Source organism: Ambystoma mexicanum, chromosome 6p (genome assembly GCF_040938575.1).
Source record: "Ambystoma mexicanum isolate Mex_15411 chromosome 6p, UKY_AmexF1_1, whole genome shotgun sequence".
Taxonomy (NCBI): Eukaryota; Metazoa; Chordata; class Amphibia; order Caudata; family Ambystomatidae; genus Ambystoma; species Ambystoma mexicanum.
The window spans coordinates 1,126,901,821-1,126,924,170 of record NC_090935.1 but is presented as its reverse complement, the minus strand read 5'-3'; the positions used below and the strand labels follow the sequence as shown (position 1 = coordinate 1,126,924,170).

The 22,350-nt window shown below is 46.5% G+C and overlaps 1 protein-coding gene across 5 annotated transcripts in view; it reads right to left on the bottom strand.

Moving 5' to 3' along the window:
* PUM3 (pumilio RNA binding family member 3) overlaps window positions 1-21,845 on the bottom strand; it is a 965,563-nt gene extending 943,718 nt beyond the window's left edge. For 2 of the 5 annotated variants that reach the window (XM_069625740.1, XM_069625738.1), the window contains exon 1: window positions 21,588-21,689. In XM_069625740.1, coding sequence (XP_069481841.1) covers window positions 21,588-21,674 — 87 coding nt within the window. In that variant the 5' untranslated portion in view covers window positions 21,675-21,689. Of the gene's footprint in view, window positions 1-21,587 lie in introns of all 5 variants that reach the window. The other 3 variants (XM_069625739.1, XM_069625741.1, XM_069625737.1) reach the window with 3 other exon arrangements.
* Between the last annotated feature and the right edge of the window lie 505 nt (window positions 21,846-22,350).

Here is a 22,350-nt window from a genome sequence, read left to right as displayed (position 1 = left end):
AAATGTTTAAAAAATATAAAACCTTTTACTGGCATCTATGATGGATACTCATTCAAATTAAAAAGTGCAATGTGACTCCAAGATGGCCGCCGAGGGGAGAGCAGCGTGATTGTGGAGCTCTCACCCCCACGGGGCCAAAAACAAAGATAGATTAAAAGAACCTTCCCCAGGCGGGGATTTATCTATGTAGGCTGCGGTGGTGGAGTGCAGCAGCCTGGATCGCTGGGGGACTTGCAGCCTTGGACTCTGCTGTGTCTGAGGTGCGGAGGCGCTGTGCCCGCTGCAGGCCGTATTGAGAAACACTTGCAGACCACGAGCAAGAAGAACCACTCGGGGAGATCCGAGGACTCCGTGCAGCTGTGAGGCAGGGTGGCGGAAGGCAGCTGCTGTCGGACGGCAGAAGAGCCTGTCAGGAAAGAGACGTCTGCGATATTGGAGGCCCACCGGGGCAGGAGTCATGTAGAGCGCTAGCAGGAAGATCGAGGCAGGACCGCGCTGCCCCCGTGCCGGAGAAGCAGCGTCTCAGAAAGATCAGGAGGATCCGGAAGGGCCATACCCGCAGCCCACTGCTGAGAGCTGCACAGCGGCCAAGAGGCCCGGGAGGGGCTGCACAGCGAAAGTCAAGAGGCAGTAACGCAGCGGCCCAGAGAGGCTCGACTCTTCTCCCCCCCGCCCTCCCTTGGGGGAGAACCATTACAGGTCAGTGTGCGCCCTGGCCCAAGGAAAGGGTGCAAGAGGTCAAAGGCTGGCCAGTACAGGTAGTGATCACCAGCTTTGAGCAGAGTGACGGTGAGAAGTGAGGGGGGGGGGGGGGGAGGGGAGCGCGGCGGGAGAGCCCCTGCCCAAGCTTTCAAGCCAGCACTTTGCAGAGAAGACCAGGGGAGGCCCTGTGGTGTTACAGCCGGTAGGCTGGAGGCCCATTTGAGGTCCATTTTGAAGCTGCATATAGTGCCTCAGCCAGCGCACCCCCATCCAGAAGCACAACAAGGGAGAAAAGGCAGCAAGAGGCGCACCACGCTAGGAGAGTGACAGGTGGGGCCCGGCCTCCCCAGGAAAATCCTGAGGCTGAATAGAGGGCTAAACAGTCCATCTACATCCGTGGTGGACAGGAATAATAAGGGAGAAGCGTGGTGTGCCCAGCAGTGTGTTTGGTGACAGCAAGGTGGAAGGTGCTGCCTTATTTGCTCCATGTTGGAATAGAACTTTGTTAGTCCTACTATCTTCATTGCCTCATCATCCAGCCCTCCTCCAAGCCTACATATTCACCGCGCAGTATGTTAGGTGTTTGGTGGAGCAGTGGAGTCGGGGAGCACTTGGATGTTGTAGACACGGTTTTGGACAGTTGGTAAGAGAAACATTGCCTGAACTCACTCAATTGACTTGTCAGCCGACTCGCGTCAAGCTGACTTTCATACTTAACGCGCCACATGTTGCCTGTTAATATGCACTCGCCACAGCATTGAAGAATCAACAGAAGCAGCTATAGGCGCCAACAAAGGCGGCGTGCTATAGCCCTCTCTTAATTCTTAACTTGCACTGCAATCTTCTGTCTGCTGTGTCTTTACAGGAGTGGAAGAGCCACTGCAACTGTACTGACAGTATCCAGGAGGGGAGACTTGCACGTGTCGGAGTGGCTCTCTAGTCACCATTCCCTTTTGTGCGGTGCGCTCCCGTTACTGTGCTCCAGTTCATCCCCTTAGCGGGGCGCTATTTGATACCAGCACAGTGAACCATCCCTTTGGCTGTAAACGTGACTTGTTTTTAGTGCCTGGTATGAGGTCGGACACGCCGACAGGACCAGCTTTACATGAACGATTTTTTGACATTGTAAATTGTATTGCTAACTCAGTTTTCTCCCACACGTTTGAAGAGGATCACTCCCAAAGGGGGTGACTGCGGGGCTAAGAGCCTTGGAACGAAAACTGAATTATTGCCTCCCGATGGGTGGGTGATCGATGTCTACGAATTTGTAAGGCTGATTGCAGTGCTAGTGTTGCATTATATTAAGTGGTGCTCAAGGCACGCCATGATGATGAATAGGGCTTCGAGTGCTTACAGTTGGGCACACACCTCTTAGCAAGCACATCTCCTAAGGAGGCGACTGCAGGCCTTTGAACCTCAGGAGACACTGAGCAATAAGCATCAGCACCCACACAGGCACTTCTCTTGATAAAGTGGGGGTGTTCACTAGTTGAGTACACACGAGGGCGATTTAGGTCATCCTGATTAAGTACTAATGCTCTCTTTATAGGCGTCTATAGGTTATCACTCTAGGGGGAAGACTGCGGGCCTTGGAGCCTTTGAGCCCCTGAGGCCTATATAGCAGTAGCCAGGTGTCCAGACACCTGTGTATTGCTGACACCCCCACCAAATTGCTGCTCTATCGCATAGTAAGCGTGTGTTTATATACGTTCTACACAATTTTTGACAACCCTGTGTACATATACAACTTGAACAGGTGACTGCGGGTATAGCTGCCTTTGAACCCATCCGACTAGTCATAAACTGAAGGGGTGCAGGCACAGTAGCCTTTGAACCTCTGAAGACTGCTAAGAAAACACTACCTCCAGTTTGTTCCTCACCGGAGAAACACTACGTTTTACTCTGTACACGCTCAAAAACAGGTAATTGGACCGCGATACCTTAGCGGTCCTCAACTCAAAAGCTTGTGGGCCCAGGTACTCTTTTGGGAATAGGGGCTCCTCTTTCTAGGATATTGTTCCAGTAGAGGGACTTTGCATACCACCCACCTCCCCAGTTTTATTAAACAGGGGGTTTTTTGATTGTTGTTGCCTCCGGTCTATGGGGATTCGTACTTGGCGGGGCGGGCCCTGTTCTTTGACTTGATTGACTTCTGACCACCAGGGAAGTTGAATATACCATCACTCATATGAAACTGGTCACCACCCGCCTTCTTAAATGAGTTACAGCCCCGTAGAAATTGGTGTCCCAATTGCCTTCCAGTTGATGTCCTAAGAACCATGCTCGTGATTAATGGTGGGTAGACCTGAACGAGGGTGCAGCATTTTTGGTGCGAGGTGAAAGTTCACACTTGCTAGAATCTCCATAACACTCACCACACAGTGAAATTCGGAGCAACGCATCGCTGGAGACTCTTTGAAGTAACTGGTAGAGTGGCCACCAAGTCCCTTACCTTTGCACTTTAACTTAACACATAGCTTCTCACTGACAACTTCTGTTTTTGTTTGGACGTTGCACTTTCTTGGTGTGAGACATTTTGTCTCAAACTACTTTACGACTGGCTCTGAAATCATGGGTCGTGATCTATGTAGTACCAATCCACCATGTGAAGTCCCATCTGGGTGACTTCAAACTATGGCTAGTAAATCTCCAAATACTACTATTCCATTGCTGCCATTAAACAAAAAATCCTTGCCATCAATGTCAGCCCACGCTGCCCCCGCGTCAGGGCTCCCACCCATAGTGGACGGCCCGACTATAACATCCACAATTCCTTCTGAATCAGGGGAAGGCTCTCCCTCATGTAAAAATACCCCTAATCAGCCTATGCTCTCATTTCTGGTTAAGGACGCAAACAATGATGAAAATAAACAATGATTGAACTGTGCCAGCGAGCTGTCCTTGGCACCACTTACGACGATTATGTGGCCTTCGTGCCCATATCAGACAATTCAATGCTTGCTCCTGTGGTAATGGACGAACTGGCGAAACGGGTTCGGTTATCTCTTGGCCCATCTACACCCGTCTCCACGATTGTCCGCGCCGGGAGCAGGTTCATCTACACTTAGCTGACAATTTATAATACAAAGAAAATATTACCGCAGGAAGGGACCTTCTTTGGATCCAGCTTTCATGATGCTAGAACGCACATAGCACCAGTATCTCAAAAAGATAAAGGCCCCTCTATGTCTAATTTACTAATGGACCACGAGCAGAGGATTAGATCCCCTGATGAATTTCATTTAAAATCAGGGAATATTTCTTCCTCGACTTCAGAAGACCTACTAATCAATATTGAAGATCACAATCTGCAGAACTTTGATATCATTACGAGAATACTCAACCTTCTTGATAAAGGCCATGACCTCACTCATGCCTCCCTTCGAGAAATGAAAGGTGCTTTTGGAGGCATGATGGAAAAAATTACCAAAATTGAAGGCTACATACTGGCAGAGGAACAGGCCCATTCATTCTCTATGCCTTGTAGAGAAAATGCTGACCATCCAACCAACTGGAGTTCAGCAGATTATACCCATGACCACCAGAAGAAGCACAAACTGACTGCGCGGTGTTAGATCGCTTACTGCTGGCAAGTCCTACGCTCGGGTACTTCCGGGAACTACCTACCAGATCACTGCCCTGTCAAAGGACGAATCGATCAATTTGCTGGAAGTGGCCAAATCACACAATGATCGTATTCTCCAAGTCAAACAGCTACTCTTTGATGCCGTCTCAAAAGGACACCTCTGTATGGGAGGAGGCATCGAATAGACCGTCGGACAATGACGTAAAGTCAAGACTCACCGGATAGTCGACTGTATTGACCGATATCATTGACCTACAAGAAGCCACAAAGCTACAAAATGTCGAATCACAGCCTCAAACATGACAAAAGGATGTAGTCCAATCGGGATTGCATTTTATTTCTCGCAAGGCCAACAAGTATTAGAGCACAAAAAGGCTAAATCTCTCTAAAGCCAAATTAAAAGACCCCTGCCTAAAAGTCCCAAAACCGACAGATCTGGTGCTGCCAAAGTCATCCCAGCAACGCCTAATTCAAAGACAAATGTAAATGTGATAGAGCCAGCTCTTAATCTATTAGAACTGAATGAAGAGAGTAGGTTGTTACAAATAAAACCTACAGGCAAGGTCGAAGTGACACCTCTTCCGACAAGGCCAACTGCCAAGATCGCTGAAAAAACGCAAGTTCAACTCCACAATTTTTTTCAAAGTATTCATAATAAAAAGGCGGTTACCTTAGGTACAGGGGAGAACTATATACCCGATGCGTAAAAGGATGATGCGCTTCCACATCAGGTCTCTCACGACTGCCACCAGGTGGTGACAGATAGCCAGCAGGCGGGCCCCAGCATCTCCCCTAGGAGAGTGGCGTTGGTGTCCAATGGAAGGGACTCCAAGAAAGGCCTGATGCCTCCAACAAAATCGGAACTCATGCCGCACCAAATTCTTGAAGAGGATCTTGGACCACAGGGAAAACAGACGCCACAGTATTTCGAGCTCTCCAAAGAAATGAAATACATCATTGGATGGGGAAACGACTCGAACATCAATGGAAATATACGGATCAATAGATCCTTCTTGATGAATGCATTTTACCAGATCCCATCTCTTCGCATCCTTGCCACAAAAGATATCTAGTGGGTCAAACTTGCGAACGAGAATAACTATAGAGGACTATGTAAATTGCAATCTTCAATTACAAAGCTGATACTGGAACATAAAGAGGATCTTGAATCCCTGAGGCTTCACCCTCACCTCTTCAGAGAGATGGATAGCGCCTGGGCCTTCCTGGAATTTGTTCTTCCGGTACAATTGGAGGGCCCCTAAAGGGCCGGCACAGCTTGGGGCATCTGAATCCAACATCGAATTACGGGACCAGCTTGCTCTGCTAACCAAAGATCTTACTGGCCTAAACTGGATGCAACCACTTCTGAAAGCGGCAGCTCCTATGAATGACCATACAGCCACCTCATTACCATCAGAACTTAAAATCTCCTGGAACTGCTGTGGAACAAAAAACGTCTATGCATGGCGAAATTAGTGGGTCCTTGCATATGCCCGATATATTGTTATTACAGGAAACCATGGCACTGACGGAAAAAATTACTCTCGATGGCTTTGTCGCTTTTTGTGCTCCTGCTCGACAAGCAGCATTGGGACGTCCTAGTGGCGGACTTGCTGTTCTTAACTTTAGATCCACAGCCAAAATCTTGGATCATACCGACATCTTTTTGATGGTCATGCTGACAAGGTTTGGAAACCCTGCACTAAAAGTAGTTCTCATCTCAGTTTACTGGAATCCCTTTGCAACATCATTTGAAATGGCCCTCCAACCTTTAATTAAGGCACTGACAAAAGCCATGCTCCAGTACCAAACGTATGAAATTCTGATTTAAAACTGCCTGCTCCGCCACAATGCCTTATGAAAAGCAGGTGAAGATTAGGTGTCGCCTTTGGTTAGAATTCTTTGAAGCATGGAATATCCATCCACTGAGTTTTGTGGCATCAAGCAACTTAAACTCCTGGCAACGTGTTACTTCCTCCTCCTTGATAGACTACCTTCTGGCATCAAGTGAGTCGTCAGGCCTCCTTGCTGCCGCAATGATTTTACATGTAGGCCTTGGTGACCACAATATATTGCGCACTGTTCTCCATACCAATTGTCAAATCTTCGAAACCTTGGCTCATACTGCCCTTGTGGAGAGTGATGATTTTGCCCTCATGGTTCACTGGAATGCAAGTACCTGCAGGAAACTAAGTCTTAGTTAATAGGGACATTCTGACCAACAATGCCAATCCGGCATCATTACCATCTACAAAGAGTCATGAATAGGAATTAGAACACCTTGAAACCCTATCTAAGCAATCCATGGATCATCGGACACCTCTTCGATCCTCCAAATATCTGACTGAAATAGCAATTCTGAAACGCGCAAAATAATCGTGATTTAAGAGTAGCGCGATGAACATCACCAACTGTTACTACATACATACTAAAAGTGGCATCCTGGAAAAGTATAGAACTAAAATAAAAGAAATACGTCATGCGCGTTATATGTTGGACAACCAAAAAAATTGAGCTACTATGTAAACGTAATGCTAGGGAAATATAGGCAACTCTCAGAAATCCCTTCAGCAAGCAAGTGACTTGCATGGTTGCAGGTATAGCTGGAATTACCTGGCAAAACTATTTTACGGTTAAGTACTCCTTGCCGCCAGAGTATGCAACACAGGAATCTGAGGCCACCACTAGGACCATGGCAACTACATGCTCCTGGACACTGAAGGATGTAATATGGGCAATCTCCAAACTTTCACCCTCTAAAGCGGCGTGCCCAGATGGAATTCCTCCGTGCGTCAAAGACGACCCTTGTTTCTGGGCAAAACATCTTCTCATCCGGTTTCATTTAGTATTCCGGACATGCACAATCCCGCCCTCGTGGTTGACTGCAACAATTATTCCCCATCCATAAATCGGGACCATTAGACAACCCTGGCAACTTTCGGCCTATTGTCCTAATCGATGTTGTGGGAAAAGTCTTTTCACGTCTAGTACTAAATGACCTAGAAGCCTTTATGATCGCTTCTCCGGTCTTGTCGAAAGTATAAGTGGGCTTCCGTAAAAAAAAATGGGCACTCCCTTGAATGCGACCATTCTTGCCCACTTACTGATCACATCGTGAAATGCTTCCAGTGGGCCCATTTATATGGCCTCAATGGACCTCTCATCAGCATTAGACAGCGTTTTACGCAATAGTCTAGCAAAAAAAATGCTAGCAACATGGAATTCCATCGCATATTGTAGCACTGATCGCACTTCTCCACACAAAGACATCTTACAGGGTATGCATCAACGCTGCAGGCCTACTCTCAGATTACATCACTACTCAAATTGTTGTAAGGTAAGGCTACAATCTTGCAGCAGTACTCTTCAATCTGTACCTTGCAGATATTGACACCATTTGGCAAGCACTTGATATTTTTCCTGAAGTTGGGACACCTACGTCTAAATTGGTTAGCTTACGCAGATGATGTAATCCTCTTTGACAAAACTCCCTTCAGACTACAAAATAAACTCAATTACTTCCACCATTATTGCCTACTCAACAACTTGACCATTAATTCAGCAAAATCAAGCATCTTAATCTTTACGGCTAAGAAGAAACGGCCGAGATTTAGGTGGTATGTTGACGCTAAAGGAGGTATCCCAAATATCTCATCTCACTTGATGGTTATCAACTTTCGAATAGTCTCGCGTAACAACTGGCAAACTTCACTAAATCTTAAAGCTGTTCCAACTAATAGCAAAGATGAAGTTGATACTCCAGCGTCACTAAGTTCTCACTGTTGCCTTTGATAGATTTCTATCAGCTGAAGGATGAACCAACACTTCTGTATGGCTTGGACCTAGGTTTATTGAATTTGGGTACAATTCTGAACGTAATCCAAGGCAAATTGTGGAAAGCAGTTTTGAGGCTACCAGGGTATCTACCAAATCCGATTCTAATTCATGAATTGGGTTTATACCCTCTAGCTGACAGATTTGAACGGCGGATGTTCAGCAATTTTATGAAGATGCTTTCAACCCCGCCCAATTCGCTATATCAGGATCTGGTAATCATGCTGATCGAAGACTGTCCAGTATCCATAACGAACTTTCACAAACGTATGAAAAATGTTCTGATGCTCCTGAACTTGAACAAACAAGACATCATTGAGTGCCCAGGACTTGCAAAAAAAAAAAAAAAAAGATTCCATCTCAATTCCTGGGCTCGGAACTCAGATAAGATTGAAGGGTATTCTTCCTTCACCAACTATACCAGCTTTAGACATGCGTAAAAACCTCGTTGAGCTTTCTGGACAACAAAGCGCGTGCGACTTATGAGATTCCGTCTCAACTTAGTTCACTCGGGATATCGAATTTGAAAATGGTATGGGCACGAAACATTCGACTTCGGCCTCAAATGCCGTTTTTATATCAACGAAAACGAAATGGAAACATTACAGCATCTTTTTTTGTTTTGCCTGCACTTTGAAGCCAAAAGGAAGTCTCATCTGGGTGCATATATGGGGTCAGGCCGAAATCATGATTGTTATGCTATTTGGGCCCGGTGTATGTGGGGTTGCAGCGACTATATTGGCCACAGTACGACTTGTATGTGAGATTGAGGAAGCCCTGAACGAAAGAAATCAAGGCATCGCAAATGCAATCAGGAATGATAGCTGCACACTACTAGAGCCATCTTCAGGGAGGATGCTGCTGTCTGGAGTGGATGATTCCATTTTGCAAACAAAATGCACCCTGCACCTTTATGGAGTTGGGAAAATGCCTCATTGAGATGGTCTTGATACGGGAATAAGACCTTTACTATAACCCAAACATGCAGGTTATGTGCTGATCCATCTCCCTGGCCCAGTGTAGGCCTAGGCGGTCTCAGCCTGATACATATCATTATCTTACTCTGAGCAACAAGTCTACCATCTTGACAAAAGCCCCAGATCCATCTAAAATCCTTTATTTTGGTAGGTGAAATAAAATCAGAGACTAGAGGCTAAGGACGATCTCTATGGAACCCATGCGCTAATAACAGTGGATGCGATAATTCACCATCGAACAGCTCCATGTTGATACAGGATAATGCACTGATGCTTACTAGCATCGCATTTCAGTATTGACGCTGCATGAGAGTAAGGTCTGGTCACTATCAAAAAATGGATATACCACAAAAAAAATTTTTTTTAAATAAACAAATAGTTTCTAAAGTAAGCAAATCCAACACTTTCTAGTGCTACCAAATGAAGAACGAGCAGTAAAACATGTCAAACACCGCCCAACTCCTTGACAAAAGGAGCCAAACCGATGCATTTTAAGGCTCGCAAAAGTCATTATATTGAGCAAATTATATTTGGACGATCTTGCACACTGATGAACTTTCACTCGTAGTTCCAAATTGGGGATTATATGTACTGAAGATGTTGCACTTCGTTGTTTTTGCACATTGCATATCTTGCACAAATGGCCCAATGCGTTATTTGCACAAATCTATAATCCATGCATACTTTGATCAACTGTTTTATTGTGTACTTGCACCACTTCACAATGCTCCCATGTGTTTTAAGGCATATTGTGCTTCCTGCTTGACCTAATGATAGTCAATCGGTGCATAAACAGCTAGGATGTCAGATGTATACACCCAACTACGAAGAAGTTGGAATCTCGCTCAACTCAGAAAAGGTTTACTGTTAACTTAGAGCGGAGCTTACATTGGCCTCGATGGTAATAGGATGAGAAAGAAGTATAATGTATGCCATGAAGCTTGGGAAAACTCCTCTGCTGATTTATACATTTGAATTTTCTGCACAAAGTTGTAATTTTAAACCATCTTATTTATTCAAGGGATCTGCTACAGCAAGATATGCATCATGATGGTGTTAACTGTATTTGGCTGTTGTAAAGCAGTGATATAAAATGTGTAAAGTTTTTGTAAACCAAAAAAAAATAAAAAAATAAAATAATGAAATAAGGGAGAGGCCATTTGGTCGGGTTCAGGGCAGAGTGATCCTGGCATCAAGGCCAGGAGGAGGGTCTTTTGAAACCCAAGGAGGACGACAAACAGTGGCTCACCTGCGCACAGTTACAGGGGAGTTTCAAACCCCCCGCAGAGTCAAGGGTGGACCCACAAAGCAGCGGAGGGAAGAGGTTCCTACATCAGACCTGCCTACGTACTATGTCCAAAACAAGGTGAAGGACATGAAAGTAGACCAAAAATTGGTGACAAAACCACAGGAGGGCAATCTGCAGAGACAGCCAGGTACCGGCTGGGGGAGATCAGGGACAAGAGGATTTGGGGCACTGGCAGTCCCCGCAAAAGATTAAGTGGTGTCCTTCGCCAATGCTTTCAGGATTTTGGGGGACAAGATAGAAAACACCATTCAATTGCAGTTGAGCACGATGAGAGCAAACTGTTCCAATTGTTGCAAGAGGTGAAAGGGGACATAACGAAACGAGGAGCGGACCGAGGAGCGGGGAGCACCATACAAGAGGTTGCAGAGGACACAAGTAAGATCGACGACCTGGTAGAGCAATTAGCCAATTAGCCAGGGCCACGCAGAACCTCGAGAACCTCGAGACCCAGAGCGAAGACCTAACTTGATAAGGGTCTCGCTGAGGCAGTGGCGGACAAGGAACTATGCACATTGGCGCAGCAAGTGTTCACAGACCTGCTGGAGGTGGAAGACTGGTTGGGGATAGAGCTAGACAGTATACACAATGGGGCCAAAGGATGGAGACCCAGGGGCAAGACCCAGAGATCTAGTGGTGGCCTTACACGAGTATGGGCAGAAGGAGAAGGTGCTGGCAGCTGCCAGGAGAGCCAGATCAATCAGCTACAGTGGCTCGGAACATCAGCTATTCTAGGACCTAGCCCAGACCACCTTGGTGAAGCGTAGGATGATGGGCCCAGTGGTGCGCACCGTTATGCGAGCAGACATACACTAAAAATGTACCTTTCCCTTAGGACTACTGTACGAATGGGAAGGGAAACATCGGGTCACCACCTGTGAGGAAGGTATGTGGGTAATGAAGACTGAGAACGAAGGGTCACCAAGGCAAGAACAAAGACCGTCGAGAGAACGGCTCAAGAGGTAAATGTGGGAGTGGACGAAGTTTTCAACAAGGGGCTAAAATAAACGTGACAAGGGGGTAGGAGTGGAAGGTGCCCACACGCCCATCGACACAGGAGCGCCACGCTGTGGGAAAAGGGGGGGTTACAGGAAGGAATGTTATAGCCCACCTGAGGGAGGTAGTTAGGGGAAGGTACATGTCTTGGTTTATCTACATGGATCTAGGGGGACCCGCACAGTTTTACTCTGGGTTGTTACAAAGGCTCAATTCCAGAGATGATTGTCAGGGGGAGGTAGAGGCTGGTTGAGCCCACCCAGAGGGGGGGCGTGAAGGGCGAGGCGGACTGGGGGGAGATCCCAACGGCAGCCACTCAGTGCGGCCTGCACGGTAAGACAATGGGAAAGAGGGAAGTACTTCAGGTGACCTCCCTAAATGTCAGGGGGCTTAATTCCCTGGTTAGGAGAAGAAAGGTGAAGCAGTTGTTGGGGTGGGGGAGGTCGGGTATTTTAGCCCTCCAAGAGACGCACTTTGGGAAGCGAGACAGGCATATGGTGAAAAATCAAGGGGTACAACCATCTGTTCCACTCCAATGCCCAAAGGAAGATGGGCATGGGGTGGGACGAGGGGGCGGAGGTTTCAATGCTATTCAGGACATCCGAGCCTTCCAGGTCTTAGGGGACACAGTAGGGATCTGGCAGCCCCTTTCCAATGGGAAAGGGGGACATACAGTGGCAACAATCTATGCCGCCAATACGGGCAAGATGGGTTCTTTTGGGAGACACTGATGGAGATGTTTGCCAAAAGGGAAGATAATATTGGTAGGCAACTTTAATCTGGCGTGGGACCCAAGAGAAGACAAGAGCGCAAAGGTGTTCCACAACCAGGTGGCGCCATCTGCCTGCTTGAAAGAACTCATGGCCCAATTGGCGTTGGTAGATGGTTGGAGGGAACTGGGGGGGGGGGCTACACATTGTATTCCCGCATTCATAGATCATTCTCAAGGATAGATCACTCCTGGATTTCGTGGTCACTATAGGGTAGGAAAACTAGAGTGACAGGGGATACCTGGTCTAACTCTGCTCTATGGTCTAACCTGGTGAGCACCGTTATATTTCTATAAACATAAAAGACCATGGAATGGGTCTCTGTGTGATGAGCTCTAAAGAAGTACACACATTTATACAATCATTGTCTCTCGGACAAACCACAGGATTACACAGTGTCCACATAACAAGGGGTCAAGTAAAACAATTCAATTTACTTCACTGGACACATTAAAATATTCACTTTATTAAATTGTAGAAAAAGACATCACAATGAATTAATCACATATATCTAAAAATAATCCATGGTGCCGACATAGAAGCACCTCTAAAACATCCAAGACACAATAAATCTGTCTTGTTCATCACACTATTCACATCCTCTCCCAGAAAACACACTTTAGACAAACCTCATCATACACAAACAGACAAATTCACACCACTGTTATTTCATCCAATTATAGCAATTAACACTCAACTCTAAAACAGTATTCTAAAATACAATCTCTGTTCACTATAAGGAAAACAGGAGATCCTCACCGTAAGGCAACAAATCAATATTCAATGTATTCAAAACAATACACAACACTGATATAGACTGCTGCCTACTACAGCATCAAATTCCCCAACCCAACATGTTTCTTTCTATGCTTATTCCATTCTGTAGAAATTCTTCAGGGGTAAGTAGGTCCGGTGTTTTCAGGGGAGTTGACAGAGGTACAAATATGGCACAAAGCTCACCTAAAAATAAAAACACAGAAAAACACTCAATCTGACTCAATGTGTAATTATACCGATTGATAGACGCAAACCCCGCTAAATTAATAAGCGAAGTGCAAAAAATGGGGCTGTAGCAGCTCCACTACATCCTCTTCCACCGAGGTAATCACATATACCCGAATGGTACAGTGAAAGGGAGACCATCTTAATTGGATCAATGCCGACAAATACCACCACCATTGACACGATGAAACACCCCTGAGCACCCCCGGTTACACATGAGACTCCCGGATACAAAGTGACTACATGCCAGACAATCAATACGGCAGAGTAAACTGCACTTTGCACCATCAAATGGTAATTCACACCGACTCCAAACTATTGGGTAGGGTCACAGGGATAGAGTTAGGAGTGATCGCCCTGCCAGACCATGTGCCCTTAACGATTAGCTTAAACATGGGGTAGAACGTTCCAGGCCTATGGAGGTGGAATTCCCCTAGCCACATCCTCAAGGATGGAGTCCTATGTGAGGACAAAGAATTTGCACTTAATGCAACAGAAAGTGTACGCGACCAGGTGGTGTGGGACGCGTTACGGCTCCATTGTGGGGGGTGCTCATCATGAAGTGTCAGAGGGACAAACAACTAGGTCTCTTTGAGGAAGAATTGCAAGCTAAACTTAAACAAAATAATGGCTCAAATGGCAAATAACACAGGGAGTACGTTGCAAGGGGAATATCGTCCGATTAGGGGGTAATTAGACGTTTTGCAGACTAGAGCTGCACAGAATTCATTGCTCTACATCCAACAGAGGTATTATGTCAAAGCCACTAAGGCAGATCGCCAGTTAGCGAGGTTGATTAGTAAAAAAGAAGCGTTGAAAGCAATCCTTAAAATAAAGGCGGGCGGGGACAAGAAAGCACTGGTCTACCTGACATCATTTCAGTCTTCACTGAGCATTATTCATCCCTGTACACATCAGATTCCCCTGAAGAGGGAGCCCAAAGGGAATACCTGTCCCGGTGCCCTCTCCCCAAGATCACTACTCAAAAACAGGAAGAACTTGAGGGAGCCATTACCCCCAAGGAGGTAAGGGTGGCTCTAGTTTCCTTGCCACCGGGGAAGGCCTCGGACAGCTTTCCAGCGTGTTTCTACAAAACCTTTAGAGAGGCACGGATACTGCAATTAGTCCAGCTCTTCAACTCTTTGGGGGTAAGGGGGTGTATCACCCCAACTATGGTAGAAGCCAGGGTTGTGGTGCTCCCAACGCCGGTTAAGCCGGTTTGTACCGGCCGATTGCCCTTAATAATCTAGACACAAAGATCTACACCAAGGTTCTGGCATCATGAATGGATAAGCTCCTCCCCAAACTGATTGATCCCGACCAGTCGGGATTTATTAGGCATAGTCAGACCTCAGATAACATTCCGCGGGTCTGTCTTTCAATTGAAAAAGTAAATAAATCTAGAACCCCTGCACTTATACCAATGTTGGATGCCGAGAAGGCATTTGACCGGGTTGAATGGCCATTCCTCTTCCATACCATGGAGGTTATGGGATTCGGTTCTAAATTCCTTTCAATGGGGCGTCTGGCAATCAACAAGCAACTTTCCCAAAGGGTCATGGTCTCACGAGGCACTAAGTAGGGTTGCCCGCACTTATACACCATCCACCTGGAGCCCCTCTTGGCCAGCATTAGGGACTCCCCGGATATTACGGGGATTCCCTTTGGGGTGAAGAGCAGAGTCGCAGCGTTAGCCGATAACATGCTCCTCTTGATCACAGAAACCTCATTCCCTGGTATGTCGTGGGAACTTTGGGGAGGTGGCAGGGTTAAAAAATAAACACCCACAAGTTGGAGTTATTAAACGTGACCACCCCCTGAGAAAAGGTTCAGGAATTGCGGGGTATAGTACCCTATAGATTGACAGAAACTGACGGATAATTAGGGGTCCAGATTACTAGTTCTCTGGGTGCTCTTCACCATGCTAACTATCCGCCTTTAGCGAACAAACCGCACCAGCTGCTGGCGGAATGGGTGCCCTTATCAATATCCTGGATGGGGAGGATAAATGCCCTTAAAATGGCGATGTTGCCAACATGTACTATTTCACGGCCCTACCAGTGGGGTTTCCCCATGGTTTCTTCATGACACTTCAAAAAGTCGTGGGGTCATTGATTTGGAACCGCAAGAGACCCATGGTAGCTATGCAGATGCTAATGTCTCCCAGAAGAAAGGGAGGGCTGTAAGCACCAAACTTCTGCCTCCATTTCCTTGAGGCTCAAATCAGAGTGATCCGGGATTGGGTCAGGGGCAATCGCAGGAAGGTCTGGTGTCGAATGGACAAAGCAGTGGTGGGTTCGCCACTGGATGAGGTTGTGGCAACCCATGGGGAATAGACCTGCAAACATGTATCGTAGCAGGATAGGGGCTCTAGTGGGGGACTCGTGGGATGAGCTGATGCGGAGGGTGAACTTTACCACCTACCCCTCCCCGCTGACGTTTAGGAATCCCCAGTTCACACCGGGTATGGAAAGGGGTGCCTTCAATGGGTGGGAGGTGGCAGGGTGCCGCAAGCTATGCGACATGTTCTCGGGTCAGAATATTAAATCCTTTGCACAGTGCAAGCAGGACTTGGGGCTAGATGGGGGTTGGGGAAGAGGTATTGCTAGTCTCATCCGAGGCACTGGCTTACGAACCCAACTGTCAGATCAGCGGCCAACAGGGCTCTCACGCCCTTTGACAGGTCCGTAACAATGGATACGGGGACAAGCATTTGGTAGGAGCGTTATATAGGAATATAGCAAAGAGGCAAGGAGCCAGGCATGGCACTATATGGAGCAGTGGGGCAGCCACTGGAGGGGGAACTTTGGACTCAGTTATGGGCAGATATACCCCACGCTCACGCAGGCCATCCCGATTCAGGAGATGTGGGTTAAGATAATGGTCCAATGGCATCTCACCCCAGAAAAACTAGAGACATTCTACCCAACTGCCTCAGCGCTCTACAGGAGGGGATGTGGGGAACTGGAATTGTGGAAGCATATCTGGTGGAATGCCCAGTCATACAGCCTTATTGAGACATCATTTGTGCAGCAATTAATACTATTTTTGGTAGTCAGATGCCAGACAGCATACAGATGGCCATCCTAGGAATGGGCAGGGTTCTGGTAGATCTAACCTTGAAAACTTAAAGACATACGTTATCCTGATAGCGGCGGCAACGCTTGTGGAGGCACACAAATGGAAACAAAAACCTGGGCCCACAGAACACATGCGTTAGTCAAAACTGGAACTTTGTGGCACTGGAGTGGGTGACCTATTCGATTCAAGGGGGATCACCAAAGGTTTCTCTCAGGCTGGGACATTGTCCTGCATCACGTACAGCGGTACTCGCGAGCCGCATGGTGCCCGAGGAAAATGAGATTGCTGGGGCTGGTGCGAGTACTCGTTCCTCTTGGGGAGGGCACCTCCACAGAAAGCTAGGATATATGGCTGAAGTTTCTGGGGGAGGCGAGGACTATGGGGGGGTGGGAGGATTCTCAAACGGTGCAAGGGTTTGTACAACAGCTGGCAAGAGGGCCGACCACTCACAGAAACTTGGGACCGGGAGGCAGACACAGAGTCAACATTCACTCACAGCATTCACTCATTGCACAAGAGGATCAGAAGGGACCTTCCCATACATTTTATATCCCCCTGCACCTGTTCCAAATGGGCACAGGGAAATGTTTTTTTTCCCCCCTGTGCTTCGAAAAGTGCACCCCTTTTGAAAAGTGATTTACTTGAAAATGCCCAGAGCCCCCTTTCCACCCTCTGCCTTGCGCAGTTGTGCATTTGGTGGGAAGAGATCACAATGTGCATAACTATGGTGCACACTTAAATGTCCTTTGTGCACGGTTCACCACCTTTTTGTTGAAAGTGAAGTAAACGAGCATCCCATCAGTTGCACCAAACACGTTTTGAAAATTGTGGGGCAATGGTTTATCCCTACAGATCACTTCTTTACGCTGTACGTTCATTTCAGTACATGTGGTTCGAGGTGTCAGAGGAATTAGGGATGGGAAACGGCACTAAAAGGAAAGGGTGCACGGGTTTTAACCACTTCTGCAGTCGCTCGCTAGCTCACTAGCAGTCCCTGACGGCTACACAATACTAAGACAGTACAGAGATAAGGCGCGAGGTGGAGGCATTGCCATCATTTCCAAATCCAGCCTCTCTATGAGACTAGCTCCTTCCCAAGTTATCCTATCTTGTGAAGTCCTCACAGCTAAACTTCCATTAGTCAACTCCCAGACCCTTACTATTCATCTAATTTATAGACCCCCCTGCCCTATGGGGACTTTTGAGGAGGACATCTATACTATCCTCTCCAACAATCTCAAAACTTCCTCTGAATTACTACTATTAGGCGATTTCAACCTGGGCTTCAACGACCCACTGGATAAACATGCCACTTCCACTGCCAACATCCTGTCCGAACTCTGCCTAACCCAAAAAATCTGCGCACCTACTCATAACAAAAGGGAGAACCCTGGACTGGGTGGCTGATTACAACTGCACTGCTAACATCACCTCCATCTACCCGCAACTCTGGACGGACCCCTCCCTCCTGTCTTTTGCGCTCATGACTACTAGAGCACTTCCCCTAGTTGCCCCCACTGACTCACCTTGCCTAATGAGGAACAAAAAGAATATTATGGTGGACAAACTTATTCCCGCCATTCTCCCCAACCCTCAACTCACTTGCGGATAATTTAGATCCAGGAACGCTTGTTAATGAGTATAATGAAAATCATGCTAACCTCGCTTGATATTATTCCCCCAGTCAAACTTAGACCAAGTAAGCCCAAAACCCACCTGAACAAGTGTTTCACCCCAAAGCTAAAAGATTTACGACAAAAAAAAATAAAAAAGGAATTGCGAAACGTCCTGAAGATCACTCCTTTCAGAAGCCAATAGAATCAAATTGACTGAAATCTCATCCCAATACAAAAAGGAAATTTGCCTGGCCAAAACGTAATTCCTACAACAAACGTATCTCTAATGTATACTCCAATATGAAGGAATTGTTCACAATCCTAAAGGAATTAGAGTCTCCTAACCCCACTCCTGACATTTGCACCAAAGACAAAACCTGGTGCTCAGACATCCAACAGGCACTCTCCAAAAAAGTAACCACCCTCCAAAATAAAATAGCCACAAGAAAAAAGCATCCCTAAACACTATCACCGCACAATAATACGACTCCTGACCTCCCCCCTTGTCAATCTGGAAAAGTGAATACCCTTCATTTGAATGACGGACGTAACTTGATGGCCGTAGGCCAACCGTCTTATGCACCGAATTATAGAAATACAGACTGCTATGCTTGACCAACAAGCAGCCATTTTAAACATAGCAAGAATCGCCATTTTGCTTGTTAACCATTGCTCATTGCTTTCTGTCTAAAACTGCTTTGCAGCTTGCAATTCTTGCGAATTCTGCTTACTCTGCTCAACTGTTAACATTGTCTGAATATGAAAGGGCAAGGTCACGGGACTGAGGAGTTCCTTGAAACTCCTCATGCGTAGCCGAGAAAGGAATGGCCACGCGCCCTCTCTGTAGCCTTGAGGGAGAGCTGCAGGGCATTTAATCATTTCACAGCTGCCAGCCAGTCTCGTACTGTGGTAGAATATGTTAGAATAAAGCAGCTAAAGGCTTGAATTATGCTCTTCTTACGCCCCCCCCTTCGCAAAACCCTTTAGAGCGTGTCGGCTCCCAGGACACGAATAGTACCTCAGATAGCCAAGCTTGGAATGTGCCTCTTCCCCTGTGTGCAGCTTGCTGCCAAGAACAGAACCACCGTGTTCTGTTCAACAACTAAAAGATGCCTCTGCACTTTCTCATTGCACATTGTTACTAGAATAGACATCAAAAGTGTCATAATTGTCATACCCGTCGGAAATGTCCATCATCATCCCGCGTTCAAAGAAAGTTAATAAAGAGGGGTGTTAAACATGACATAGCTGATCATTTTGTATATATGTAACTGATGTACGTAATTCGCTCTCTTGCGTCCCTCGAGGTCTAGGAAACTCACGTTGCGGGGCGTGAGACCACAGTTGGCCAATTGGGACTACTTTTGCTTGCAATAAACCCTAGCATTGGGAATTTGAACCTCGTGTCTGGCGCATCCTTTCGTGTATGGTTATTGCCTTGTTTCCATATCGCGAGGGACCCCTAGCAGCCCCTTTCACACTAAGGAAACGATATCGGACACCTCTCCTGCCCGCTTCAATTTCACTAAAACCTCCACTCTTGAGGTAGAAAAAGTTATTCTCTCACTTAAGCCATCTAATTGCAAGGGTGACTTCTGCCCAGCCCAGCTTATAAAGGATGCAGCGAGAGAACTTTCCCCTTTTATCTCCAAACTTAGCAATGCCTCATTTGCATCCGGCACCATTCCTACCAACCTCAAACAATCTTGGGTGCTCCCACTATTAAAAAAGCAAACCCTAGACGCACTTATACCAACCAGCTACCGACCTATAACTACAGTAGCCTGTTAAAAATACAGGACAATGTTGCCTACCTTCAAATCCCAAAATATCTGAACTTCACTAACTCTTAGGAGCTCGACAATCAGGCTTCCGCCCCCAACACGGAACGTAGACTGCCCTTATCGACCTGAAGACCGAAGTCGATGAGTTAAGGGACAAGGGGAAAAAAGCCCGTCTCCTTGACCTCTCGGCTGCATTTGACCTCGTGGACCACAAAGTTTTATGCACCCACCTAGACTCAGCTGCCCAGTTCTCCAAAGAGGCCAGAGTCTGGATCACGTCTTTCTTAAGTGACAGGACCATGAGGGTCTTCTTACCCGCAGCAGCGGCAGACCCCATCCCTATTACTTGTGGGGTGCCCCAGGGCTCTTGTGTCTCCCCTACATTGTACAACATATTCACTAAGCCCCTTTTTGATGATCTGGACCATTTTGGTATCACCTACACTAACTATGCAGATGATGCTCAGGTTCTCCAACCACTTTCTGGGGATTACGTTAAGGATTTGGCCTTGGTGAACAGAGTGTACTTCATCCAGGCAAGGATGGCGACCCACGGTCTATGCCTGAATGATAAAACTGAGCTCATCATCCTGGATACTGCCACCAACATCAATAAACTAGATCAGGTTCTCTCGTCTTTCATAAATCGATGGTAACCTCATCAAAGTTGCCAACCTTGGCTTCTACCTTGACTCCACTCCCTCCTTCACCAAAGTGAATTCCATGGCCTCAGCCACTGCCTACACTTGTAAGCTCATTAGAACCGGCAAACCCTTTCTCTCCATCCTGGCCAGAGCCCTCATCCTCTCTAGGCTAGACTATTGTAATGCCCTCTACATTGGTGCCAATAAATCAATTATCCAGAGCATTCAACTCCTCCAAAATAATGCCCCAAGAGTGGCCCTTGGTGTGGCTACAAGAACCCATATATCTGAGATTAGGCATCAAAACAACTGGCTCTCAACCCACAACAAAATCCAACTAAAAACTGCATCCCTTACCCACAAAGCCCAGAACAACGCTGCCCTCAGTTATCTCACGGACAGATTCTGCAGAAGAAACTCCAGCAGACCCATAAGACTAGCTAACACCAAATGCTTCACGATCCCCAGATTTAAGCTTTCGAAGGTTGGTGGCTGCAGTTTCCCTGTCTAAGCGGCCCAACTTTGGAACTCCTTGCCACCTTCAATTAGAGAATATCATACCTGAACTTCAGACTTAACTACATCAACTGGCTCAAGGCCACTGATCATTAGGCCTGCACGTCCCTCTAGCTGCTATACCAACCAGACAGTCTACCCACAGATTAACACACAGCTTGCCGGTTTTTGCTTACTCTGCATTGTATTTACTGACGAATACTTGTTTACTGTACCTATATATGCTCCTCAGTGTATTTATTAACTTATACTCGTTTCTGTGCATGTACTATTTCTGCTCATCATGTGTAACTTTTTGTAATCTAAGCTTTGCATATCCTTGTAATTTCTGCACCCTGATACCTACGGTTCTGTCGCGCACTACAAATAAACAAACCCAGATTTGCTCATGAGCAGATGTTGGGTTAAATTCCATTAGACCTAGAACAGACACTGTGCCTACAGTTATTATCCACAGAAGGGTCATTACACCCAGAGAAAGTGCCGGATCGGCAGCCATTAGCCCTGGGGAATCAAGGCGCTATATAGCCACTCACACCAGCTACACAACAGTTACTTCGTCTGCGAGCATTCCAGAGCCTGAACTATAACAAACGAGCTCCGGAGCAGCTACTGTGTCTACGATACCAAAAACAGACTAATTTCAAAAACAGATCTTTAGAAAGTCACGTACTAATTTCAACGTGATAATTACAACACAACAAATCGCAGCTTCGGCTGCTACCTCGTGCTTCAACGTACATTTCCAGAGGTCGCAAAAGGGCTCCTCTTACCAATATAACAACAAAGGGGCGAGAACGATCCGAGTTGATGGGTACTAAAAGGAAGGGCACGTAAATTACAAAAAAGTTGGATCGCATGCGCTCACCTAATGCTGCCCGGTCTGGCTTGGAAACGGAAACGAAAAAGGAGCGTTTGGCAAAGGGAGGCCTTATGTTGCTTTCATCATCAATTGGAACACACATTTAAAGTCCCTATGAGACCCGATAGCAGCGTGTGTGTCTTCAAAAATTTGCCGACACTTTATGAAATGCCTTTAAAAGGTCTTGACGTATTTATGAAATGCCGTTAATCGTCATGACGTTGACACGTAAGACTTCTACTTGTTTAGGAAGCGAATCATGGAGGAAGGAGCACTCCTTACCGTACACTGGAAGGTGTTTATTTTGTATTATCTGTTCAAAAGGCGTTTATGTTTTTCGAAAGTGTTTCGGAGCGCCAGGCATGTTAAGGTGCCGGTGGGTTTGTTTTTGCTATTTTGATTGTAGCAACAGCGAGTCTTTATGTGTCTCATTGGCTGGTAAGTATTATCCCTGGTTCCCTTCTCACCCCCCAAACCGAAGTGATTTATGGCCGCGCACGCCGAGTTTTTTTTTTTTTTTTTTTTTTTTTTTAGGGCAGATTTATTTATTTTTGGTGCAAATTCGACTGTCAGCGAGTTGGATTCATTGTTTAGTAAGCGTACTTGCATGTTTACCACCTCCAAATGGCAGTGGCTTTTTGCTGTATTCACGGGTGTTGTGGTGTGTAACTGGT